The sequence below is a fragment of the Cheilinus undulatus genome, linkage group 1, assembly GCF_018320785.1.
Source record: "Cheilinus undulatus linkage group 1, ASM1832078v1, whole genome shotgun sequence".
Lineage (NCBI taxonomy): Eukaryota > Metazoa > Chordata > Actinopteri > Labriformes > Labridae > Cheilinus > Cheilinus undulatus.
In genome coordinates this window covers 42273761-42296633 of record NC_054865.1, presented here as the reverse complement: position 1 = coordinate 42296633, position 22873 = coordinate 42273761, and the positions used below count along the sequence as shown (strand labels likewise).

The following is a 22873-nucleotide window of genomic DNA, read 5'->3' as shown; positions in this document are numbered from 1 at the left end:
GCTTTGACAGGTGAAGAACCTGTATACAGAGGCTCCCCCATCTATCCCATCTCTGCTGCTGAAGCTTGTAACTCCTTCAGAGTAGTCATAGGAGTCTGGGGGGGCCTCTCTCACTAGTCTCCTTTTGCACAGTCACTCAGTTTGTGAGGAACGCCTTCCAATTCTTGATAGTGGATTTAACTCAAACGTAAAGGCTGTTTAGCACCTTGGATTCTTTTGGGGGGACAGACCCGGTCTCTATAACCTTATCAGATGTCTCAGTAGGTTCTCAGTCATTCAGGCCAGCTCTGACGAGCTTTAACTCTAAAACTGACTGAGGCCAGAGAGGAATATAACTCTTTGTTGACCATCAAAATGCTAATGATTGGGTGGTCACCTTATTAGTCATTGACCTACTTACCAATCAGCAATGTTTATCACTGCAGCCCCACTTCATAGTTCTTTGCATCTGGGATGTCCTGAGCAGAGAGTTCTAAGTAGGGTAGATTTTTATCCCCAAAACTAAATTTAGACCCTTGCACTGAGTTCCTAAGAAGATCCAAAGCTATTGAAATTTAGAAAAAAAGAAGAAAAACATTTTTGAAAAAAGATGAGGGTGCCCCATTCAGTGCAAAAATACTCATTTCTTACTAAAGGGTTAGTGTATGTGGTATGTGTGCTATGGCACCTGTAAAAGGAGAAAAACTGACAGAAGGTAGTGCCATTTCAGGGCCAAATTCTGAATCCTTAAAGATAATTTCCAAGCAGCTGGTTGAGTAAATGTCAAATAACATTCCAACAAATCAAACACCCAACCCAGGGAGTCTTTGTGTTATGTGGCACACATCTCTGGGGAGTGCCTGTTATTTACACCCTCTCATCCTGTCTAGGTTGGTGCTGTGAGGATGCATCACATTCTCACTTTGTTGTAGATCAGCTTTAGACTGCTTTAACTGTCAGCCATGGCCCTTTAAATCCCACAGGGCCCATTCTATTTGCACTAGCCATTAGCCAAGGAAAAGGGCTCAGTCTGTCGCCCAGCTTATTTAGCAAGTCTTTGTTTGTTTTTCCCTTGCTGATTCCCATTTCATCATTGCAATCCTCGCTCCTCATTGATACAGCGTGCATATTCTTTTTTCGTTCTGTGATCCAGTGTATAAGTTTGGGGAATAGTTTGGGGGGTTCAAAGCTCTAAAGGAAGGTCTAATCACATGCAGGCATGCTGTCAGAGGCTTTAATCGCCTTTGTCAGCCATGTCTCTGAGTTCAGAGAGGGGCCGACATCTCTGCATGATACCCACTGCTGTGTTCATACTGTAGATACATGAACTTTGAAAACAAAGGGAGGAAGGCAGAGACAGAAGGCTTTGATCAGGCAAAAGTTGCCAGTTGCCATTGCTGTACAATACTATACCATACAAAAGTTTGGTCAGACAAAGGCTGAGTCTTTGAGAGAGCTCCAACAGATAAAGGCATGGCTGATTTTCATTGCAGAAAATTGACTCCAAGGCCAAAGTCCTCAACCGTCAAAGTGAAGCATTGTTCTGGCAGAGCATTTTTCATGCTATTGGACAACAAAGTGAGTCACTATAATTTCACTACCGCTGACAACAACAGAACATGTCCAGAGTCTCTGACTTTTGCCTGGAAAATACAGCAACTGTTTTCATCCATGTGACAATGCATTTCTAGGCTGGCACTCACAGGTTCTCAGCTGTTTAAGAATGGAATTCATGTAGGGAGGAAGTTATTAGTTTGAGCCTATAGCCACCCGAGCAAATGACATGCCCCCAATGGTACCTGGACAGGATTAAAGGGGGGATAAATAGGGGGAAACGAGAAAAGGGATGTGAACGTGGATTGCAAGAGAACGAGATAAAGATGAGACGGAGGGGGAGAGTGGGGGAAGATAGCTGAGCCACAAGTAAGTTTTGCAGTGTTAAAAATGATTTGTGAACATTGTTTACATCATTTAAGCACTTTTGTTTCTACCCAAAACTCCTCATTAAAATATTTGAAATCAGACTAGCTTTAAGTTTGTCAAATGGAACAGTTAGAGTTTTTCATGCACAATTCCCATCCTTTACAGTCCTACTTGCAATCTAAGTGGTATGAACTGAGATAGAGTTTAGGGACATTGTCTGCTTTCTTCTCTTACATTTGAAGAGACTTAAAGTATTAAAATCAGGAGGGACTTGAACAATAATTTATTCAGCAAGCATCATTTTGCTCACAAGTCGGCCATTGTTCCGACCTCATTGTTTCTTCTTCTATTGGTATTCTGGCAGGTGTTTCAAAGTTTGGTGCTGCAGTTGCTACTTAAAGAAATCTGTGAGGCGTCCCTGAATGATAACGAATCGCTGTGATATCTCCACGGCACTTGGGTGCACTTGGACCCGGCTTCAGCGCAGGACCATGAAAGGAGAATGATCTCCCCTGAAAGCCTCAAATGACATGTTTAGGGGGAAGTTTAAAAAGTTGTCCACATGTAGGTTGCATGTTATGTTCATCAGGTTTCCTGATATATAAAACCAATGTAAATGTTTGTTAACTTGTTCATTACATTGATAGATGAAAGGTTGAACTGACATTAAGCTTCAGTGTGCAACTTCAAGAGCAGATGTCCAGTAGATTTCTCACTATAACCCAGTTTCACAGACTAACACATACCACATCACCTCCACTTCTCTCCCACGCCCTCTTCAGTGTTCTGACTAAGTGAAGCCATTGGTAGGCCTGATCTCCATTCAGATATGCAGCACAAAGATGATTCAGTTCTTTTTTTCTTTGAACTATTTTAAACCAAACATGCATGAAAAATGCTTCAGCCTCAGAGCGAAACAAAAGCAAGCTGAATGAAGTGTAAACATAGAGCTGAGAACAACAAAACCAGAGGGAGTTATACATCATATGTTTAGCTAGAATCAGTTACTCTTACTTATTAAATTATTGTAAATAAATGAATAGCTGCTACCATCAAAAAGTAACTGAGTTACTACATTGTTTTGAGAGGTAACTTTAGCACCAGATCTTTAAAACTCCTATTAGGTACACATTGTTTAGTGTCAACACCTTGCTATCAGTCTGTTTAGTCCTGGTCCACATATCATGGAGTTTTAAAATCAAGTCTTCTCTGTTTGAATTGTTTGGATCTTCCTTGTTCTACCAAGGTAACTTCAGCTGCACCTGGGTCTCTGGTGTTTGAAGGACTGGACCCTCTTGAAACTAGTTTTGTGTTATTCGGCTTTGTGCTTTGTGAAATTGAATTTCCTATTCTTGATGGTGGACAAAGTTTTCCTTCCTGCACACTGTCTGCAACTCATCACACTCTTGTCCTTGTGGAGAGAAAACTTGTGTCAAAAGATGGAAAGCTAGACAGAAAGCACATACCTGAATGATTATCAGTCACGGTGTGAAGGAAATTCTTCCTCCTAGGATGAGAACTTTGCTGATGCTAGTGTTACCTCACCTGCTGAATGTCAGTAAACCTGAGCCATATGTAGCCCTGTTCAGGCAGGCACATGTAGCTGAATGGACAAGTGGGTCCAATCACAGTCAAAAAAGCAAAAGTTTAGACCCTCAGCTTCTGTATTTTATATTTCAAAGTGTCCTTTGGCAAGACACTGAACACCAACTGACCCTTCGCTAAGCCCCTCCTCCTTGGTTGCTGTTGCTATGCCTGTGCTATGCCTATTTCAAGCTTTCACATCTGTTCCACCCTATAAGCAGGGGTTATTCTGCAGTTCTAATTTCTCAAAAAAAAAAAAAAAAAGTTTGAAAATATCACAGAAGTTGACAGAAACATCTACAGTATGCTTGTGAAAGCTGCATTCATGTATTGTATTATCTTACATCTGACATCTCTCCTCTTTTGGCTTTGGGAGAGCAAAAAAATTCAACACCCTACTCTCAACATTTGGAGTCTCTGCTGACAGATTTGCAAGCTCACCGCTACAGCATACTAGCTTCTGCTGACCTCCTTTGCTAAGGTAGGCGTGGACAGTGGCTGTTTTAGGGAGGGGCTTAGTACAGGGTCAAGGTTCTTGCAGTTTTCTTTAATTTATAAAAACTAAAGATTCTGTCAGAAATATTTCTTTTGAGGAGTCCTTGTGAAGAAATGTTCATGTTATTGAGAAAGTGGAAAGAAAATGTATTCAAGAACATATTTTTCTGGTGTTGTGATATAGGTTTGTATTTTTGATAATGAAATGCAGATAGAACTCCTGGCATAGAATCAAGCATTGCATTTCCTGCTAAATGTCATCAAATAAAGCTAATATAGCAGAGAAAGAGCACAAGCTATTGAGGTGAATTTAATTATCTGCCCTCCTAATTTATTTTCTAACATGAGATTTATCATGCAGTAAAAGTGATTTGTGTGTGTGCGTGCGTGTGTACATCATCTGCATGCATTCTTAGATGGGTTGAATTAAATTACAACTGTTTCTTTCTGTTGACCTTGAACCAGTTTATGAGTCTTCACCTGAAGGAAGTGAAAGGGATGACTATGTCGGGCAAAGTTTGAAAGTCTGCCTTACCTGAGGGGTCACAAACTTGCTTTCTCAAAGATTGTTTAAATATAGCACAGACAAAATGGGTTGCAGAGGAAATATCCCAGAGAACATTGTCAAAATGACTTTGGTGTGGAGCTCGGTTAATGATGCCATAGCTAATTGATATTAGAGTGAAGGATCAATGGAGCACTGCTGCCAAGGAGAACAGCTTCATAGTAAGAAGTTCCTCCCCAAGGTCATATACTGTTACTGTAATATTGACCTTCCTGTTCCCTCCTGACACTCCGTCCAAATCGCATCCTGTTGTTATCGTGCAGCCATTCAGGTATCTGTCTTCTCTTTCATCCACTACATCCTCTCTGTGTGATGGCCTCTGTGGCAATACATCAAAGTTGAACAGTGAAAACACTTTAGGAGACACTGTTAAGGCAAGTGATCCAAGCCTATTTTTTTAGGGAAACAAATGAAAGAAAAAAAAAATCAATATGATCTCAGATTTACAAATTACAAGCAGGCATCAGGGACGGCTGGTAAAAATGTGGAAACAGGTCTATCATTCCTTTTTCCTATACAATAAGGTGAGGAAATTACTCTTCAAATAGCTGAAGACAATTGTTTTGAATTCTGGTGTTACCTAGGGAACAATTAGACCTAATCATTACATGATTTATCCGAATGGATTTGAAGCACTGAAGCATCTCTTATATTTACTTTTGTAGTGTAAATAAGTGGCAGGTATCACGACATACAGTGCTTAACAAATTTATTAGACCACCACTCAAAGTAAGGTTTATGCCACAGCTGCCCTAAATGAACAGCATTGGTAATTACCAAAATCATTTTTTATGTTTCTGCAATGGTTAATACGCCAATATGTGGAAGCTCTTTAACCCAAATGATATTTTTAATGCTAAAATATAATTATTATTGTTATCCATGAATTTTCAAACTTACTGATTTATAAAAAACTGAAAAAAATAGTAAAGCACATTATTATTTCTTGATTACTATGTCAAATTATAGTTATTTACTTACATTCCTGAACAGAAAAAATAGTTTTAGTGGTTGAATGTTATGCTTGATTAAATTTTGACTTCTCAGAGAAGCCCAGTGAGTCGGCTCAAATTTGGATATAAAATGGTGAATTCAGTTTGAAATTCCTCATTCCTGTTCAAAACAGTAAAACATGGAGAGCTCACTGAAAATGAGAGTTCGCATTAAAGCACTTCATGATGCTGGATGGTCTCTGAGACAAATATGACAGGTGGTCTAATAGATTTGTTAAGCACTGTACCTCCTCGCTTCAATGATCTAAATACATTGTTGCCACTAACCCATTTTTGCTTCTTCATTCCAAAACTTTTAAAATATTTTTCTGGCCATTTTTGACATTTTTGACCCATCATCGCTGTTATATGCCTTTTGTTTCCCCTTCAAACCCATTTCAGTCAGTCATCTCACGTTTGTAATTTTTTCAAGCATTTACTATGGCAGCATAGCATAGTTTGGCATCAGGCTCTGACTTCATCACCCCTCACAGATTTACCTTACATGCAGAATTGAGGAGTGATAAGATAACATTGTAAACCCCCCGGTCGGAGCCAACGGGTGGATGCTGGGGTGGAGGTGGGTTGAAGCGAGAGCACAGTGCTGATCCAGGGCAGAGCAGGAAATTGCAGAGCAGAAGAAAAGACCAGAAATCTTGCAGCTCAAATGGACCACTGAATTAGGAGGTTATGAGTCATGTGATTTGATTAAGATGCACGTCAGGTGTGAATCATTGAGCTCGAGATTACTGCACTAACTTGCCGGCTTCATCACATTTTTAAAACGTGACACCATTTTGCCTTCTTTAACCAATCTTTACCAGTTTTAAATCCTATTTAACCACTTTCCTACCCTTTTTTTCTGTTTTAAGCAACTAAGCCACTTTTTAGACCCCTTCTACAACTTGTTATGCCAGAGTTTGCTACCGTCAATCCATTTTTCAAAAACATTTAATCTATTGTTGCTTCTGTTTACCCATTTTTTCCACTAGTAACCACTTTCTCGGGCCATTTTTGCCCAGTTAAACAGCATTTCACTATTTCTTATGCACATTTCTGCCATTTTTCTGCCTGTTATTGTCTCTTTAAATCTATTTTTGCTACTGTAAACCCATTTGGGCCACTTGAAAGCCCTCTTCAACACTTTTTCTGCCTGTTATTGGCACTTTAAACCCATTTTTGCCACTTTCCGTGCATGGTTCCTTTGTTTGGAATAAGGCCCTGACTTTCCTCTGCTTCAAAAGACCCGGTAAATGATGTCACTTAATAATATCAACAAGTGCTCCTCGTGTTTCCCAGGTTAGTGCTAGCGCCCCTTTGTCCTCGTTAATAGGTGACCTTGATTTCTTTAACGAAAAGAAGCCACAGCAGTGTACTCTGCCACTCCTTTTACCTTCTATATCTCAGCTATCCTTTCTCTTCCAAATGAAATGGCTTGAATATTGAAGTTTAAAATCAAGGGTAATCATTGCTTCAATTTTGATGGACCATGGCTTTGCTACCCTCCATAGGCCCCTCTATTACTCTGGGCCCCCAGAAAGCTCCACCCCTTTGTCCTCATTAATAGGTGACCTTGATTAAAGGTGACAACAATTTTTAAAAAAGTTAGTAACATTACAGCCTGTTGCTTAGTCAAAGGAACTGAGTGCTGTGTCGGGTCCCACAGCACACACTGCAGGAGCATGTGCTACACACATCTGCTAAATAAATATTGCATCACTGCTGGCTGTTAAATGCTCTCAAAGCAAAAAGAGGGCTTTTTTCATCATAATAAACCTGTTATTCATAGAAAGACTTCTATTATGTGTTTGTAAAGTTAATGTCACCGGTGGGGCTTGTCAAATGAAGCATAACGTTTTTCATCCATTCATAGGGCTCACTCTCCATCTCACTCTGTTCATCCCTACTCTGGTGATCAGCTGATAAGGGGCTTCCATTCTTAAAGTACAGAACCAATCGGATATAGACACAACCTTTATGGACCAATCATCTTGCTGCTGTCAAACTTTAAATCAGTTCACTTCTCTGCTGCTGTCAACTTGTCTTTAACGCGTTCTTTCACCTCCTGTTCTGATTATCTGTGTCCAGGTCCGGCTCATGCTACACCATCAGTGTCTGGTGTGTGTGTGTGTGTGTGTGTGTATGTTATTCTGGCCTCTTTGAAGGCACAATTGAGTCTAGTCCCCAAATACATAGCACATAGTTTATTCTTTTCCAAAACTGTACGGTTAATTATAGCAGACTAAGAGATGACACCTCTTCTGAATGAAGTACATCCATTGAACTTAATCAACTTTTTAGATTACAGACTGTTGTCTTTATCTATTGTTCCTACTTGTCTTTCTCTTTCTGCTTCCTCCCCTATCCTCTCACACTTTCAGTCTGGTTCTGCTTGAGCTTTCCACCTCTTAAAAGGAACTTTTCCTTTCCATATCAACTTTGCTAAATGTTGCTTGGTGCTGGGCTCATGCTGGATTAATGTTTTGTCTTAAATAATATAGCAGGGTACAGTCAATTGAGGATGTGATACATTATTAAAACTCAGTGTGATGCATTTTGATTTGTAGTGCTGTTAGAATGCATAGTTTGAGAAGTGGCTAGCTGAGGAGTAGAAAAAATTATATTCTGTTTTTTCCACATTTTCCTCTTGTTGATGCATAGGAATGAGTGCATTTCTCTTTTGTTGACCACTAGAATCATGCAGAGCTCATCTGTTGAGACCATGCTTGACACTCATTCACCCTATTAGATTGGGCCCAAAAATTCCAGCCTGACTTATGTGTTTATTCCTTCTAAGCCCATCCCATCCCATCCTGTCCCATTAACGCTATACATTTGCCTCAGCCTGATTTAAAGCCAGCATTTTTGTGATAAATTGGCTTTAATAATTCAAATTAACCAAGTTGTAATGATGGAAAACTGTTCAGATGGGATACTAATAAGCACAAAAAGAAGCATGTATTAAAGACATGGGCAAGTCATTGTATTTGATAAAAAGGGCAGTGAGGATGAGGAGCAGGCCCACAGACATCACCATGAACTGAACACACAGACCTTTTTGAAGGATATCAGACTGACAATAGATGGCTAGGGTTTGCACTGCAATCTACTCACATCATTGGTAAACTTAGTCTTATCAGAACAGAGTACTGAAGTATTTTTCTTTTTCCTGTGTGACTGTGCACTGAACAGCACTATTTCACTGTGTGCTAGCAATAGGAGCAAGCTGGCAGTGCCGCTTTTAAACAGCTTTTCTCCCTTATTATGTCTAAAACATAGAGTCATAGATATAAGTCTTAGGCATGTAGGGCACTAAGGATTCATCATGGGGCCTGATGTGCCACAACCCAGGCTGGGTGGGCACAGTCAAGCTCAACACATGTTGCCATGTGTGTTGGTCAGCAGCAAAGGTCAAGCTCAATGGCATCCCTTTTGTCTGGGCCTTTTCACCCCTGGTAATGCACCTGGAGACTGCCAGCGGGTTTCAGGCCTTTGGTACATCCATAGCATAACCAGGGATTCATGGCAACCCTACTACTCAACCCGTGGCCAGCATTTCTGAACCGTTATCTAGTGAAACTCAAGTCACCCCCATCAAAATTAATCAAAAACACACGTTGTACATCCTGATGGCTGGCAAAAGATTAAAAGAATTAAAATATTAACAAGATAAATCTCCTGAGTAATCTTTTCATACCATAAGAGTGCCTTCATTTTCATAGAAAGGTTGGGATGTTAAGAACACACTTTGATAAATCTGGGTGTCAAATATTCATCATGAAGTTGTGTAGACCTCAAAAACACACTTAGAGACATTTCTCACTCCAACACCTGCTGAACTTAATAAAGAAAAAGACATGAATCTTAAGGAATGTGCACATAAGCTTACTCATTCCCTAAATGTCAAAGGATTTCAAGAAAAGAGTGTATGAGACAATTCTGATTATTTACATCCTGATGGCTAATGATGTGCCGATTAGTGCTAATTCTTGATTAAATTTAAAGCATTTTGAAAGTGCTTGACAATGCCGAAAGGCTGAACTTGGCCATGCTTACTGGCCACATCCACCTCTTTTTTTCCATACCCCTAGTAACATGTAAGAACATCCAGAGCACAACCTAGGTTGTGTCAATCCCTCTTCCCACCTGATGGTGCCCTCAGGCGGCTTACTCCCCATATCTACGCCTTACTTCAGCCTCAAACAAACCTAAAACTTCTGCACAGCATTGTAAAAGGCCCATTCTGGGCCATAGGCCAGCCTCAGACAGAGTATCTAACCTCTACTTTAACTGTCTCCTTGAGGAGAGGAATCACAACATGGTGACATTGCAAAACATAACAAAAAAGAAAAGCGAAAGAAGAGAAGAGTATCATCTGATCCAACCATGAGCCGACTATAAATCCAAGTCCATCTGTGAGAAACTGAAAGATAATTCAATCTGTGACAAAAATCTGTTATCCAATCCAAATCGCCTTCCCATTTCATAACAATGTCTGGTTTCAACAAAATGATTTACAGAAAGCAGATATGAACTTTTTTGGCCAAGTTCCACCTGGATGAATATCTTAGAGTCAAAGGAGCTTTTTCATGGGAAACTGCTTCTTAGGCATGCAAAGGTCAGGTCAGGTATAGGAGCATGATGGTTCAGCACTTCACCACGTCAGCCTGGGCCCTGTACTGCTCTGACCTCCTGATGACCATCGTCCAGGTCCATGCCCTGTCTCTAGGTATCCTCCCAGATGCCCCCTCCACGACACATGTGGTTGCTCCTGGCATTTGGACCAGCCCACCAAGAACTGTGGCTCAGTTGGAAGAATCTGTCGTCCTAAAATTGGAGAGCTGTGGGTTCAATCCCAAGCTCATGCAGTCACATTTGAATGTGTTCTTGGGAAAGACACTTGACCTAAATTTGCTCCCACTGACTCCATGCCACTGACAAGTCATTTGAATGGGATTGAATGGATGGATGGATGGATGGGATTAGCAAATAATGATGACCAATTCTCCATTCTGTGTGACATCACGCTAGGGCATCAGCGAGTGAATGATAAGGTCTGGGAAAGCTTGTCAGGTGCGTGGGAAAATTCCCATATCAAGCTGTTGACCCTTCCCATCCCTGCTCTCCTGAACACGCCAGCACGAGGATACCCAAAGATGTGCTGAAGAGAAGATGTCACGAAGAAGTCCAGCCTCTGGCCATCGGTCAGTTTCCAGGCCTCATAAGAGTTTGTCCGCATGCCGAGTTACCGGGAACACCACTGTTTTGCTCAGTGAACCCATCGCTCCATGCATGAGTTCAAGTCTGGGGTTGATCTCAGCCTTGCAGTCAGCAGATTGATGCATTGCACTACAAAGGTAGTCGAACTGCTCTACAACTGTCATGCTCTTACTATTTACAGACAGATTTGATGGCAGCATCCAAGGCTTCCCAAAAATGCCTGGATCTTTGTTTTGGCATGCATTCCCAGAGCTTCAGCCCCCTCATTCAGCAAGTTAAGAGCCCCCAAAAGAATGTCTACAATGCATGCAAAGGACCTGATAAGAAATGAGATTAGACCTTCAGTTGCATTTGAAGTTAATTCTTATATTTACAACTAAAATAAAGAAGACCCAAGTTAATAGAATTAGTTCTGAAGTTCAGGTGGCATTTACTGAAAGGTCCCCTAACTTCTCGAGTGTCGTCCACACCAGACATTGGATATTTGTGAATTGATTTAGCGGTGTCAGCCAGCACCGCGCTTAGCCAGAGGCACTAATCTATGTGATGGAATTCATGTGTCTACTTCATATTAAGTTTCCCGTGTTGCTTATTGACCTTTTCATCCAGCATTTTTCCCTCCCTGATGTGAGCCTGCCCCCTTCGCAGAGGCTGTCTGGAGCCATTATTGGGCTGCTTTCTATTCTGCTTCCGGTGAGTGAGAAACACTTAACACTCAGCTTCACTGTTGAGATGGAGGGAAGGAAGGAGAAAGCGGGTTGCAGTATGAGGTGCTGAGGTGCAGTTTTATTACGCCATTTGAACATGATAAACATATGCTAATTCTGGGCTTTTATTCTATATTCATGCTTGATTGAATTTTGTAATAAAAGGTGTCATTTTATAGTTTAATGTGTTAAATACAAACAGTGATACAGAGTTAAGATGGACTCTTATCACCATGGCACATTCATACTGCTGTTTTGTTTTGTTGGCATCTTATTTGCTGTGATTGTATGTCCCATCATTTCTTCTTCTGCGTGATTAGAAATGATTCTCTTAGACACCCACTCCAGCTCTGTGCCCATAGGTACCTACTGTATTTGTTTTTTTTCCTTAGCCACATCAAATCCAACCTGACATGCATGACTGTTCCTGTTTTCAGACGTACATTCATATTCCCACTTCTCCTTTTTACGTAAACAAACACTCTCTCTCCCCAAGCCCACACTCTCCCTTTCTTTCTCTCCTGAAGTCACGCACACACTCACGTTTTTCAATTTGCCTTCTCTCTCAAAGACTACCTCAAATGAAAGGAAACCCTTGTCCTTTAACTCTGATGTGATGAATACCTTTTCTTCTTCATGTTGAAAAGATCCTCCCTCCATTTGGCCTTTTAGCCAGCTCAATAAAGAACAGTACTTGATTAAATCCTATTAGCACGCTTATTTGAATCAAGAGGACCTTGATAAAAATGCAGAATATGATTTCTCTTTCCCACCTACTGTTACTCATGAATTTCTCTCTCATTTGAGGCTTAAATCATAATGACTCAAATACACAGTTAAATGCTGTCTTTCTCTTTCTTTTTCATGATAAATTTCACAATCGTTCCAGCCTAAACATGATCTTCTCTGTTAAATTCATGGTGTTTCTGCCTTTTTGGTCGTTGTTTTAAAGACAAACTCTCACCACTGGGCCAAATGGGACCAAATGCTTTCATGCAATCCTTAAAAATGGTGATTTCAAGAGCACTCCACTGCTATCTTTTTAATTATTATCTGCCTTGAGGCGACTGCTTAGATACAAACAGAATAAAAACCGTGGTGCATACCAATGGTCTGCAAATCACAAGTAAAACATTCCTCTGTGGTCAAAATGAAAATTAATTTGATCGAGTCCTCTTCAAGTAATAAATAATTCCTGGAATAATTTATCTTGATGTATTTGAATCAGATCATTTTAGGAAAATTAATTTTTGTGCACACAGAGCACTTAAATTACCATCCCAGTTAATTCTGGAAATTTAAAAGTTTATTAAGATGAATCTTTGGACAACTGCAGACACAAGAGACATGAATTATCCAATGAATTATCCTTGTATTTAATTTCTTAAAAAAGTTTTCTAATATTTAATTGCTTCAACACAAAGACAAAACTTTTTAATCATCAGGATTTGATTTTTCCTTCAGAGCATTTAGGAATGCACTCTAGGAAATTACTTTTTCAGCTCTTACACAGCAGAGCACTTTTGTGGAGTCTTAAAAACAGACAATCATTAGTTCATCCAGGTGTGTACTGCAGATGTACAAAATATACCCCCTTAAAATACAGCCTCTGTAGCATATTGTCACTTCTAAGTCCCACAAACACCCTCTTACTTGCACTGTTCAGTAGTATGCTGCACTATTGTCCTAGAATGCTCGGCTCTATAATTACTGTTCCTTTCATTTGTTGGTTGGGTAAGAAAATCAGGGTAAGCCAATCACAGTAGAGTGGGTTATAGTTTACCAATGCCATCCTCTGGGGTGTTTTACCATGTGAATTAAGCTGGGTGTGCCACTTCTATCAGCTTTTCTCCCTCATTATGTGGAAATTTTGAAAACAAAGAAAATAGAGATATGCAGTTTGGGAAAGTTTTGGTCTGCTTGTATGAAAAAAGAGAATCCAAATTCAAGATCACAAGTAACCAGAGGAGGTGATTAGCCAAACTGGTTGCTCTCATTGGTGGTTTATTAATAAGCAAAGGTAGACAATCACCTGCAGTCTCATACACACACACCCTGGATTCCCTTATGTTTGAAAAATTGCAGTGAAGTGCCCTCTCTACTGCCCCTGTAGGAAGATAAACTGATGAAGTACCCATCTCAGTGCCCTGGTGGGGCAAAATTGGACAAAGTGCCCTCTTGAGTAGCCTCTTAGTAGACCAAATTTGACAAAGTGCCCTGTTTACTGCCCTTCAGGTAGAAAAATGTGACAAAGTGCCCTGTTTACTGCCCTTCAGGTAGAAAAATGTGACAAAGTGGCCTGTTTACTGCCTTTCAGGCAGAAAAAAAAGCAAAGTGCCCTGTTTACTGCCCTTTCGGTTGACAAAATTTGACAAAGTGCCCTCCAGGATGCCTTTTAAATTGACAATACATGATGAAAATCCCTCCATGCTGCCCTTCCTGCTGACAATATGTGATAAAATGCCCTCCAGGGTTTCTTCCAGTGCGGCAGGGTGCCCTCTCATTGGAGGAAAACTTAGAGGCCTCATGTCCAACAATGGAGAAAATGCAATTAAGTGCTATAATTTCCCTGGTATATAAAGTCCATTTTCACTAGCATCCTCTGTGGTGCATCTTTGTGAAATCAATGGTTAAATGGTTTTTAGTTTCTCATCTGTTTCAGTTGATGTAATCATAATAACACAATATTGAATCTTATCCAGGTCTTGTTACTATTTCATGTTAAACATTTGACCACTGTCAACATAAATGCATTATTGTGATTAGGCACCAAAATTGATGCATTATTTTCTAAATTGTGATTAATCACAGGATTTATTGTCCCTTTCAGCATACTCAGGTTCAGCCACTGCAATGTCTCCTTGCAGCCACAGTGAATTTAAATAAGTCCACAACCACTCCTGAATCTCATATCAAAAAAAAATCAAGAACTCTTAGACAGCTCAGTGGACAATTTAAGTCATCTGCACTTTGTGTTATCAAGCAATTGCCTTTATACTGTTCCCTTGTTTCCTTCTCAATCCATAACAAGTTCATTTTTCCATTAAGCTCATTTCATAATCTTTGATCCACCCAAAATTCCTGAATTTCTTTCAAAAGGCAGTGAGCATGTACTCCATGCTTACATTTGCTAATGTCCTGTAGTTGTAAAGGCTTTGTTAATTGAAGAGTCTTCAACATGTTCTCCTCACCAGCTATGATTGCTCTAAGCAAAACACAGAAGGGCTTCATGTTGCTTTTTGCCTGGGGCTCTTGAAGTATTAAAACCACCTCTGGTTGCTTTCAGTTGGCGAGGAAAAACATATTTGTGGTTATTTGCAGGGAGAGGGAATATGTTGTAAAGTTATGGATAAAAAAAAACAAACACTTTATATCAAATTTAAATGATCATCTTTCCTGTTCTTATTGATATCAAACAAAAACTGAAAGAAAACTTTAAAAAATCCATCTTGCCACACAAAGTGGCAGCAATACATGTGGTTTTGTTTGCATGCCATCACGTTACAAACTGGTGCATCAAGTTGGCATCATGGACTCCTTAGTTCTAAATTAATTTAGACATTTAATATTTTTGATGTTTCTTACATTTTCTGGTAGAGTTATAATGAAAAATAAATGGTAGAAATAGTAACATGTTATTTTAGCCAGTTTACAACAGTACAACAATTTTATTAAACTTTTTTCTTTCTTATTAAAATTTTTTCATAAATTATTGCTATTGGTCATCCATTACATCTCCCACTGGGGTTTGACCAATTTTAAAGCATTTAGAGGTGAAAAGTGGTGATTTTTGGAGATACAAGGTTTTGGCCCGACACCAGCTACAAGCCAAAAAATACTGGGATGTCCACCAGTGATATTCTAGGATTTAAAGTTTGAATTTGCAAGCACCTTGTTAAGGGAACTCTCCAGGAGTCACTGAACCACTGTGATCAAACTTTGAGGAAACATATTTTAAACATGACTAAGGAGGTCATTGCATTGCTGGTATATTTTTCACTCTAACATCTACAATGAAGTAATTGGAAACTGATCGAACTCAATATGAATTAAACAAATAGCAGACAAAGAACATACTTCAATAACCATTGGCTAGAGTTGGGCAGACTGCAATTTGGCCTCTGAATATGAATCAAGCAGTAGGGCTCAGTGCAACATCTTATCTGGGAAACATTAGCACACATAATTCCAAGCACCCATTTATTTGCCTCTAAGCAATTGGGGGGAAAAAGGCAAAGTTTGAGCAGTAATCTTTCATGTAGAAAAATCTGAACCAGTGTTATGAATGAAGAATCATTTGCCCAAAGCTAAAATCTAAGTATGTGCATGTGTGTATGCGCGCATGGGGAGGAGGTGCATGCCCATGTGCATTTTAAAAACCAATTGAAAAATCCAATTTTGATCTTTTCCTAAGTATGCTGGCACTTAGAAAGTAAACAGTGAATCTTATTTGACAAAGCAAAATTGGCTGTGAGGATGCTTGAGGGAACAAAAAAAATATATCAAGCGTGCAGGGTTATCTAGAGGGAAGAGAGAAATTAAATCAAAGCCACGGCTAGCCATTCCTCACCAACTCATACAAGGACAAGAACAAACATTATTAGTAATTGCTTTTTTATTTGATCTTTTCATCGTTTTTTTTCAGATAGATCACAATGAACACAGCCTTTAGACAATAGCAGTTGAAATAATCCATACAAATGAATGTCTCTGGTGGATTTTCTTTTTGCACCAGATGCCCATAATAGTGTGGAGCCCTATGCTATCAGTGTGGGCTTTGGGGAAAGGAGGGGGAGTGAGGGAGGACACTGACAAACATCGGGTGCTTGTTTTAACTAACCAAAATGGCATGTTGTCTCTGTTTGAGTGAAGCAGTGGCTGTCTGAGTCTGCGTGCACCTGCAACAGTGTGAGTCAGAGACCAGGCGCGCTTAGCCACATTCAGCAAGGCTCTGTCCTAATCACTCGGTAAAATCAACAGTCTGAAGTGGGCAAAAAGAACCCACTCCACAGCTGAGTAATACACTGCCAACAGTCTATGATGCTAACAGGGCATAATTAGTCAATAATGAGAGGCCTTGCATTTCGCTCAATCTCCAACTATGAGTTGACCTCAGCAGCAGCGGCCTCTGCTCTATTAGACAGAAAATAGCCTGAGAGAGGGGCCATGGCTTTAAAGAGAACCTTCCATCCACTGGACCCAGCTCATTTCATGCCCACAGGTCGTGAGTGTACAGACAACAGCCGAGCCAGTGGAACGCCATTAGAGGGGACAGCACTTTAGATGTGACAGTGACTGTTTGTGGCAGCCAGACTCAGTAACAGACAATCCTGGGGGTGACCTATGCACTTTGTCTGAAATAATGCCCAAATAAAAGAGAGAGCGCAGCAATAGAGGTTTAATGTGAGTTGGAATTTAATCTTCAGCACGCAGATAAAAGAAATTAAATAAGAAGAAAGGAATTGTTTTGTCGACATGGAAGGGAATCAAGCGCATCCTCACACACACGCAGAGTAGAGAGCGCTTGATCCAGCATGAAGACCGAGCACAATGAGATAAAAGGAAAATAAAGCATGAACACAAGTGTGGAAGTGTCACATTTGTCTGGGTTGTGTTTTGCCCTTTCTTTCAGCCTTCACTTTACCTTTAAGGGGCTATGCATTTAAATGAAAGGCAGTGTGCTGCTGGAGTGCCCGGGTTATTTGTGTGTGTGGGTGTGTGCAAAGCGGCAGCATTTGTTAGGATCACAATTGCAGCATGCACTTTGAACGGCACATTTAAACCGTTTGTGTGATGTTAACGTCAGGCTTGTTTGATTTATCCAGATATTTGAGAGAGAATCTGTTTTCTTTTTTTAAAACACCCATAAATATTTTCTCCACCTCTGTCAAATCTTTCTCAGAGAACGGCTTCTGCCATCTCCAAAGGGAAAAAAGAGCAAGGGTAAACCGAAACCAAATACTTTACAGACGAAAAGAGAGGAAAGCTAACAGTTACTTTGCTCCTCGGAGGCGACAAAGCAAACAGCTGCGGAGAAGAGTAAGAAAATGACAAGTGGAATAAAAGAAATGATGGCAAGTAGGCAAAAGATATACTGAGGATGGCAGAATGACAGGGGGGATGTCCAAACACGTAACCCGATTAAGATTAGAAAGCACAAGTACCAGAATGCACAGATGTGACTTTGTATGTGCCGTCAAGATTCCAACTTAGTGAAGCTCCGTGAATGTCACTGTTCCCTCTCATGGCTGCATCTTCCGTAGATTCGGTGATTGTGGTCGTTTCCCCCAGAGCACATCTAGCCTACTGTTCTGCTTATCTAATGCACAGAGAATATTAAAAAAGCACCTCCCATTGTTATTTCAGAGAGTGGCCAAATGTGCCAAAATTTTCAAAAATAAATGTCTGTTTCATTTTTCATTTAAGAAAGCCTGAATGTGAAGACACTTGGTTATATAAACCGTGTACCTAAACAGCTAAGACATCAAATCCAAAAGTAACTTCAGATAGAATTTCAGATGTCAAGTTTCTCCGCAAAGAATGAGAATCTGAACATGTATCGAGAAGGAGTACATACATAAATGACACAGACTGCTGAAAAAGAACCTCTTTTGGTCCTTTGTAGAAAATGCACATTCTGGTGGACCAGGGCTTTAGAAGCAGTCACAAGCTCCACAGATACAACAAGCTCTCCGCAGAGACAGTAAGGCAGTTTTATGATCACCAAGGAAACCACTCCACCTTCCATATGGCAGGTTTCTTTTTTTTTGGAAAGAAAGTAAAAACATAATGAACACAAAATCCGCATCCTAGTTATTGTTAAAGAAAAATAGCTGCCCTGTAAAAATCTTGCTCAGTAAAAATATTCAAACTGTTCTCTTTTTTTTCTTGTGGTTGTTGCTTTTTGTCATCGGTTTCTGAATTGTATTCTCGATCAGCTGGCTCATTAAGCTTTTAACAGTTATTGTATTTGATCCAGCTGGATCTCAGGGTAAAAAGAGGCGACATCTCCAAAGCACTGAAGCCAGCCTGCAAAGATGCAGAATAGAGAGGAAAAAAAAACACCAATAAACCCAAACTAAAGCAAACTCACAGAGTTCGACAGCTACTAAGGCAACTTTTGCCAAATACAATATAAGCCCATGTATATTGCAACACAACTATATATTAATTTAATAAAATACACAATATAGCTTTTGTACACATAACAATTTGGCTCAAATGCACAGAAATTGCAGTAAAATCAATAAAAATATGTCAATTTTTTGATGTAAACACATCTAAATTGGATACATTTACACATATAATGATATTATGTATAGTGATAATGTGAAGGGACATTTTGTCTGTCTATATTTTTGGGTACTTTAAAACAATGGCAGTGTCCTTCGCAGTTCTTTGAGTTAATACCCCGCTCTTGACCTTTACTGAGGACACATTTTTGCTGAGTTCCTCATTTCTTTTTTCTTAAAAAATGTATAAATATTCAGTTAATATTTGGACACTATACATGGATTCATACATATAATCATCTATATAATCATATAGATATCATCTTTTCACAGTTGAGGAAAAATGTCCCTTTTTATACAACTTGTGATTGCCTTAAGGCTGAGTCACACACATGATTATTCACTGTACACAAGGGACTGAAGCTGATGATGTTCATGTAAAGGACAATAACACAGATGGCCACTTGTGTTTAAGCAATAGTGTGTGTATGTGTATATTTTGGGTGTCAGTGCATGTGAGTGTGTCAGCGCAAAGTGTAGTGCACATGTGTAAAATTGGTGCGTGCAGCTACACCGGTCAGCAACATGAATGTTTAAATAGAGGCGTGAGACAGACACAACTTACACATGTGGCTACAAATGACGGGTGAAACAATGGTTACACTGTTAATAATTCTCCTTCAGCGAAGCTTTGAAGCCCCTTCATCCCAAAGTACACAACCAACCCAAGCCAAAGCCCCTGTGATCGACCAACCTCTTCATTATTCAGATACAGGATCCATCACATGTTTCACGCCTACAGTAAAGTCAGAGAAGATACGCTTGTTTTGTGTTCTCACTGTCCCAAATAGATTCTCTGTTCGATTGTCGTGTCTGACCATTTAAAGTCCTTCCCCATTCAGTTTCTATGGCCATCACACATAACAGAAATCCACCTACACACACTTGGATATGTAGGGTTTCACGAGAGACCATGAACAACACACTTATGAGCTGGTGGGCACTTAGATAATAGTTTTCGAGGTGCCAGAGGCATCAGCCTCTGCAATTTGCTTAAGAATCCAAAACAAAGAGTTTATAAATTCAGTAGAATCCAGGTGTCTGAAGTGAGTTCTTTCAGTTTGTAGGGATCTCAGCACCAAAACTGGTGCACAATGTCTGACATTAAAAATGTTACCATTGTTTGTCCAGTGTCGGTACTTTTCAACAACAAATACAGCAAAAAGAGCTCCTGTCATAAGAGCCATTTGACCTTTCAGATTTGTTTTGGTGACAGTTTTGGCATGAGAGTTTCTGGAATAACATTTTATTCCTCTCTCTTCCTCCCCACTTTTTTCTCTTTCAGTCCTCTGTGTCACTTCCTGAGCGTGCCAGTGGCCTCATTTCCTCTGCAGTCCTGCAATAGTTTGTCGATGTCCCTCACCACCTGGTCAGCGTCCATTCTGTCACGATTTGCATTCCCAGACTCTGCCTGCTCCAGAACGCACTCCATTTCACCTGTTGCCTCTTGGCTTATCCTAGAGCGGGCCTCTGCAAGGACCTTGGCTACTGGATCTGAGGGAGGCAAGGGCGGGTAAACCCCCTGGTCTCTGCTTTGTTTGGTTGGAGATAGGTACTGACCATCAGGAGGCCCGTAGTGACCGGAGCAGGTGGCGGGAGGAGGTTTGCCTTCTGCTCCGTCAGCTGGGCTTTTGATTGAGGAACAAGAAGACATGGTGGAGCAGCCTTTGGTAGGACTATTGGAGGCTGAGGGAACCTCCTGGAGCAGTGGACTGAGGGCGCGTTTTGCCTTCAAGTAGGGCTTGACATTTGCCACCAGGATGGTGTGATCGCGCCTCTCCTTTCCGAAGGTACAGAATGTCTTTTTGCCATTGGGGTTAACTGTCTCGTATGTTTCCGTCTCTGGCACGGTCTCCATCCCCGCCGGTACGAACATATTGTTGCGGTAGTCGACACCCTCTGCCTGGTTTCCTCCTGCAGGGAACTGGGGCATCCAGCAGCGGTCGGAATGACCCAGAACTCGGCACTCCTCTGTACAGTTCACACAATCCTCATCTGTAGATAGAGATAGGGAGGGAGAAGAAAGCAGTATTTATGTTAGTAGTGTGCATAGAATATTAAAACCACACAGGGAGAGGGTAATAGAATCATAGACCTATTATGAAACTGAACTGTACAAAGGATTGGACCCCAAAGTTAGACAAAGAGAGCCAAGCCTAATAAAATTATGTAAAACTGAAGGAGCCAGCTAAGGATGTCTCCCTCCAAAATCAGTAAATGCATGCACACAAACACTTTTCCATGGGACTGGGGGACACCTGCTAGCATTTTCCAAAGCTCTGATCAAGGGGATGGCAGAGCATACAGAAGGGATGGAGAGGGAGCGAGAGAAAAACAACAACAGTTGAGGTTTGGCAAAGGCATAGTGCCGTTATCATAAATTCATGTCAGTGGGCTTTGAAGCCCTCCCTAGACAGAGACACTGTGCCAAATGGCTTGTGCTTCTTCCCCGTGTGTTTGTGCCTGTTTATTTGTGCGCTCCTTGTTGTTGTCGTCTGCACACACACGTGTGTATAAGTGTGTTTGCTTATGTGAGTGTGTATTCTCCTCTTTCATCTCTATTCAGAAGGATGCACACTCTGGCTGATTATGGGAGTGTTCATGCCTGTGTCAAACAGATCCAGAACTTGGTTAAAATAATAATAATAAAATGAAAAGAGGAGCAGATTTTTTTTCTCCTCTTGGGTGTGAAGTGAAAAATAGAGAGGGAGAAAAAACAGAGCATCTGTTGTCCCATAAATGGAATTTTTCCATTGGCTGGGTTGGATGAAACCAAGGGGAGCTACGAAGAAATACAAAATCCCAACCATTGAGAATATAGACATAAAAATGGTACAAGTACTGCCTTGTTTGCCATCCTTGTGCAGACATCAGACAGTGAGATATATAACAGAGCCATCACTTACATCATCTACATGAAAAGATATTAAACCACATAATTTCTGCTGCTTCCTTACATGTTTCAGTACACTGGCAGGCAAGGCCGCATATAAGGGGAGATAAAGGGGAAAGCTTTCTGGGGCCCTGCCCAATAGGGGGCCCATGGAGGTCAGAAAAATCATAACCAATTATTAAGTTAAGCTGTGATAACCATATTCTATTTGTAACCTGAATAAAACCACTCTTATCAGAGCAATGAAAATGAATTTAATGTATTAATGCTGTAGTACAATGTAGACTTTTTCAAAATGTAAACCCCTTTTCTTAGAACAGAATTACATTTTTAGGTAATGATGGCAATGTGGAAGGGCACACTGAACTAAACAATCTGGAAAGCAGTGTTAACTTTGTCGACTAAAACTCTGATGGAAAACATTCGTTGACAGCCTTTTTTCCATGAGAAAAACTAGACTAGGACTAGACAAGACTAGCCAAAAATAGATTGTTGATGAATAGTAGGTTTAGTCTCCGTCAAGATGACTTAAAATAGACTATAATGTAATTCAGTTTTCATCAGACATTCAACATCCATTTCTCCACTGTGGGCAAATCTGTCGAAATACATCTGTAGCTATTCTGCCTCTCAGCTGTAGAAAGCAGGGACCAAGGTTTGGCAGGGTGAGTAGAACACAGTACCATGATCTGTTACTAGATTCAGGCAAGAGAATAAATGCTTGGACTAAAAGTTAAGACTTAAATGTGAAGAATTTTTATGGACTAAAACTAGGCTAAAATATTTTAGAGTTTTCTTGGACTTAAACTATAAAGGGTAGAAATGACTAAAATGTGACTACAACTTAAATGCATTTAATCTAAAGACTAAGACTGAGACTAACATTACAATAGCTGTCAAAATAAACACTGTTGGAAAGTAATGTCAGATGTCAAGCTCCAAGAAAATAAAGTACAAGAAGACCGTGACAACTGGAAAAATAATCAAATAATTGCAAAATGAAAGGTAACAAGTGGTGAAAAGGGGCTAAAAGTGGCAGTAAAGGGTTAAAATTGGGGAAAAAGGTGGAAAACTGGTTTTAAGTGGCAATATAGTTATAAAAATTGTAAAGAAAAAATAGAGGTCATTCAGTGGCCAAATGGGTTAACAGTGGGGAAAAAAGTGGTAAAGCGTATTCAAAGTAGCAAAACAGCTGTGAAAATGGGATAAAAGTGGTGATAATA

General features: G+C 40.2%; 1 protein-coding gene across 2 annotated transcripts in view; it reads right to left on the bottom strand.

Annotated features, from left to right (window-relative positions):
• Positions 1-16101: 16101 nt before the first annotated feature.
• Positions 16102-22873, bottom strand: part of pcdh17 (protocadherin 17) — an 85556-nt gene continuing 78784 nt past the window's right edge. For both annotated transcript variants that reach the window (XM_041792513.1, XM_041792523.1), the window contains exon 5: positions 16102-20752. In XM_041792513.1, the coding sequence (XP_041648447.1) occupies positions 20052-20752 (701 nt within the window). In that variant the 3' untranslated portion in view covers positions 16102-20051. The remainder of the gene's footprint in view (positions 20753-22873) is intronic.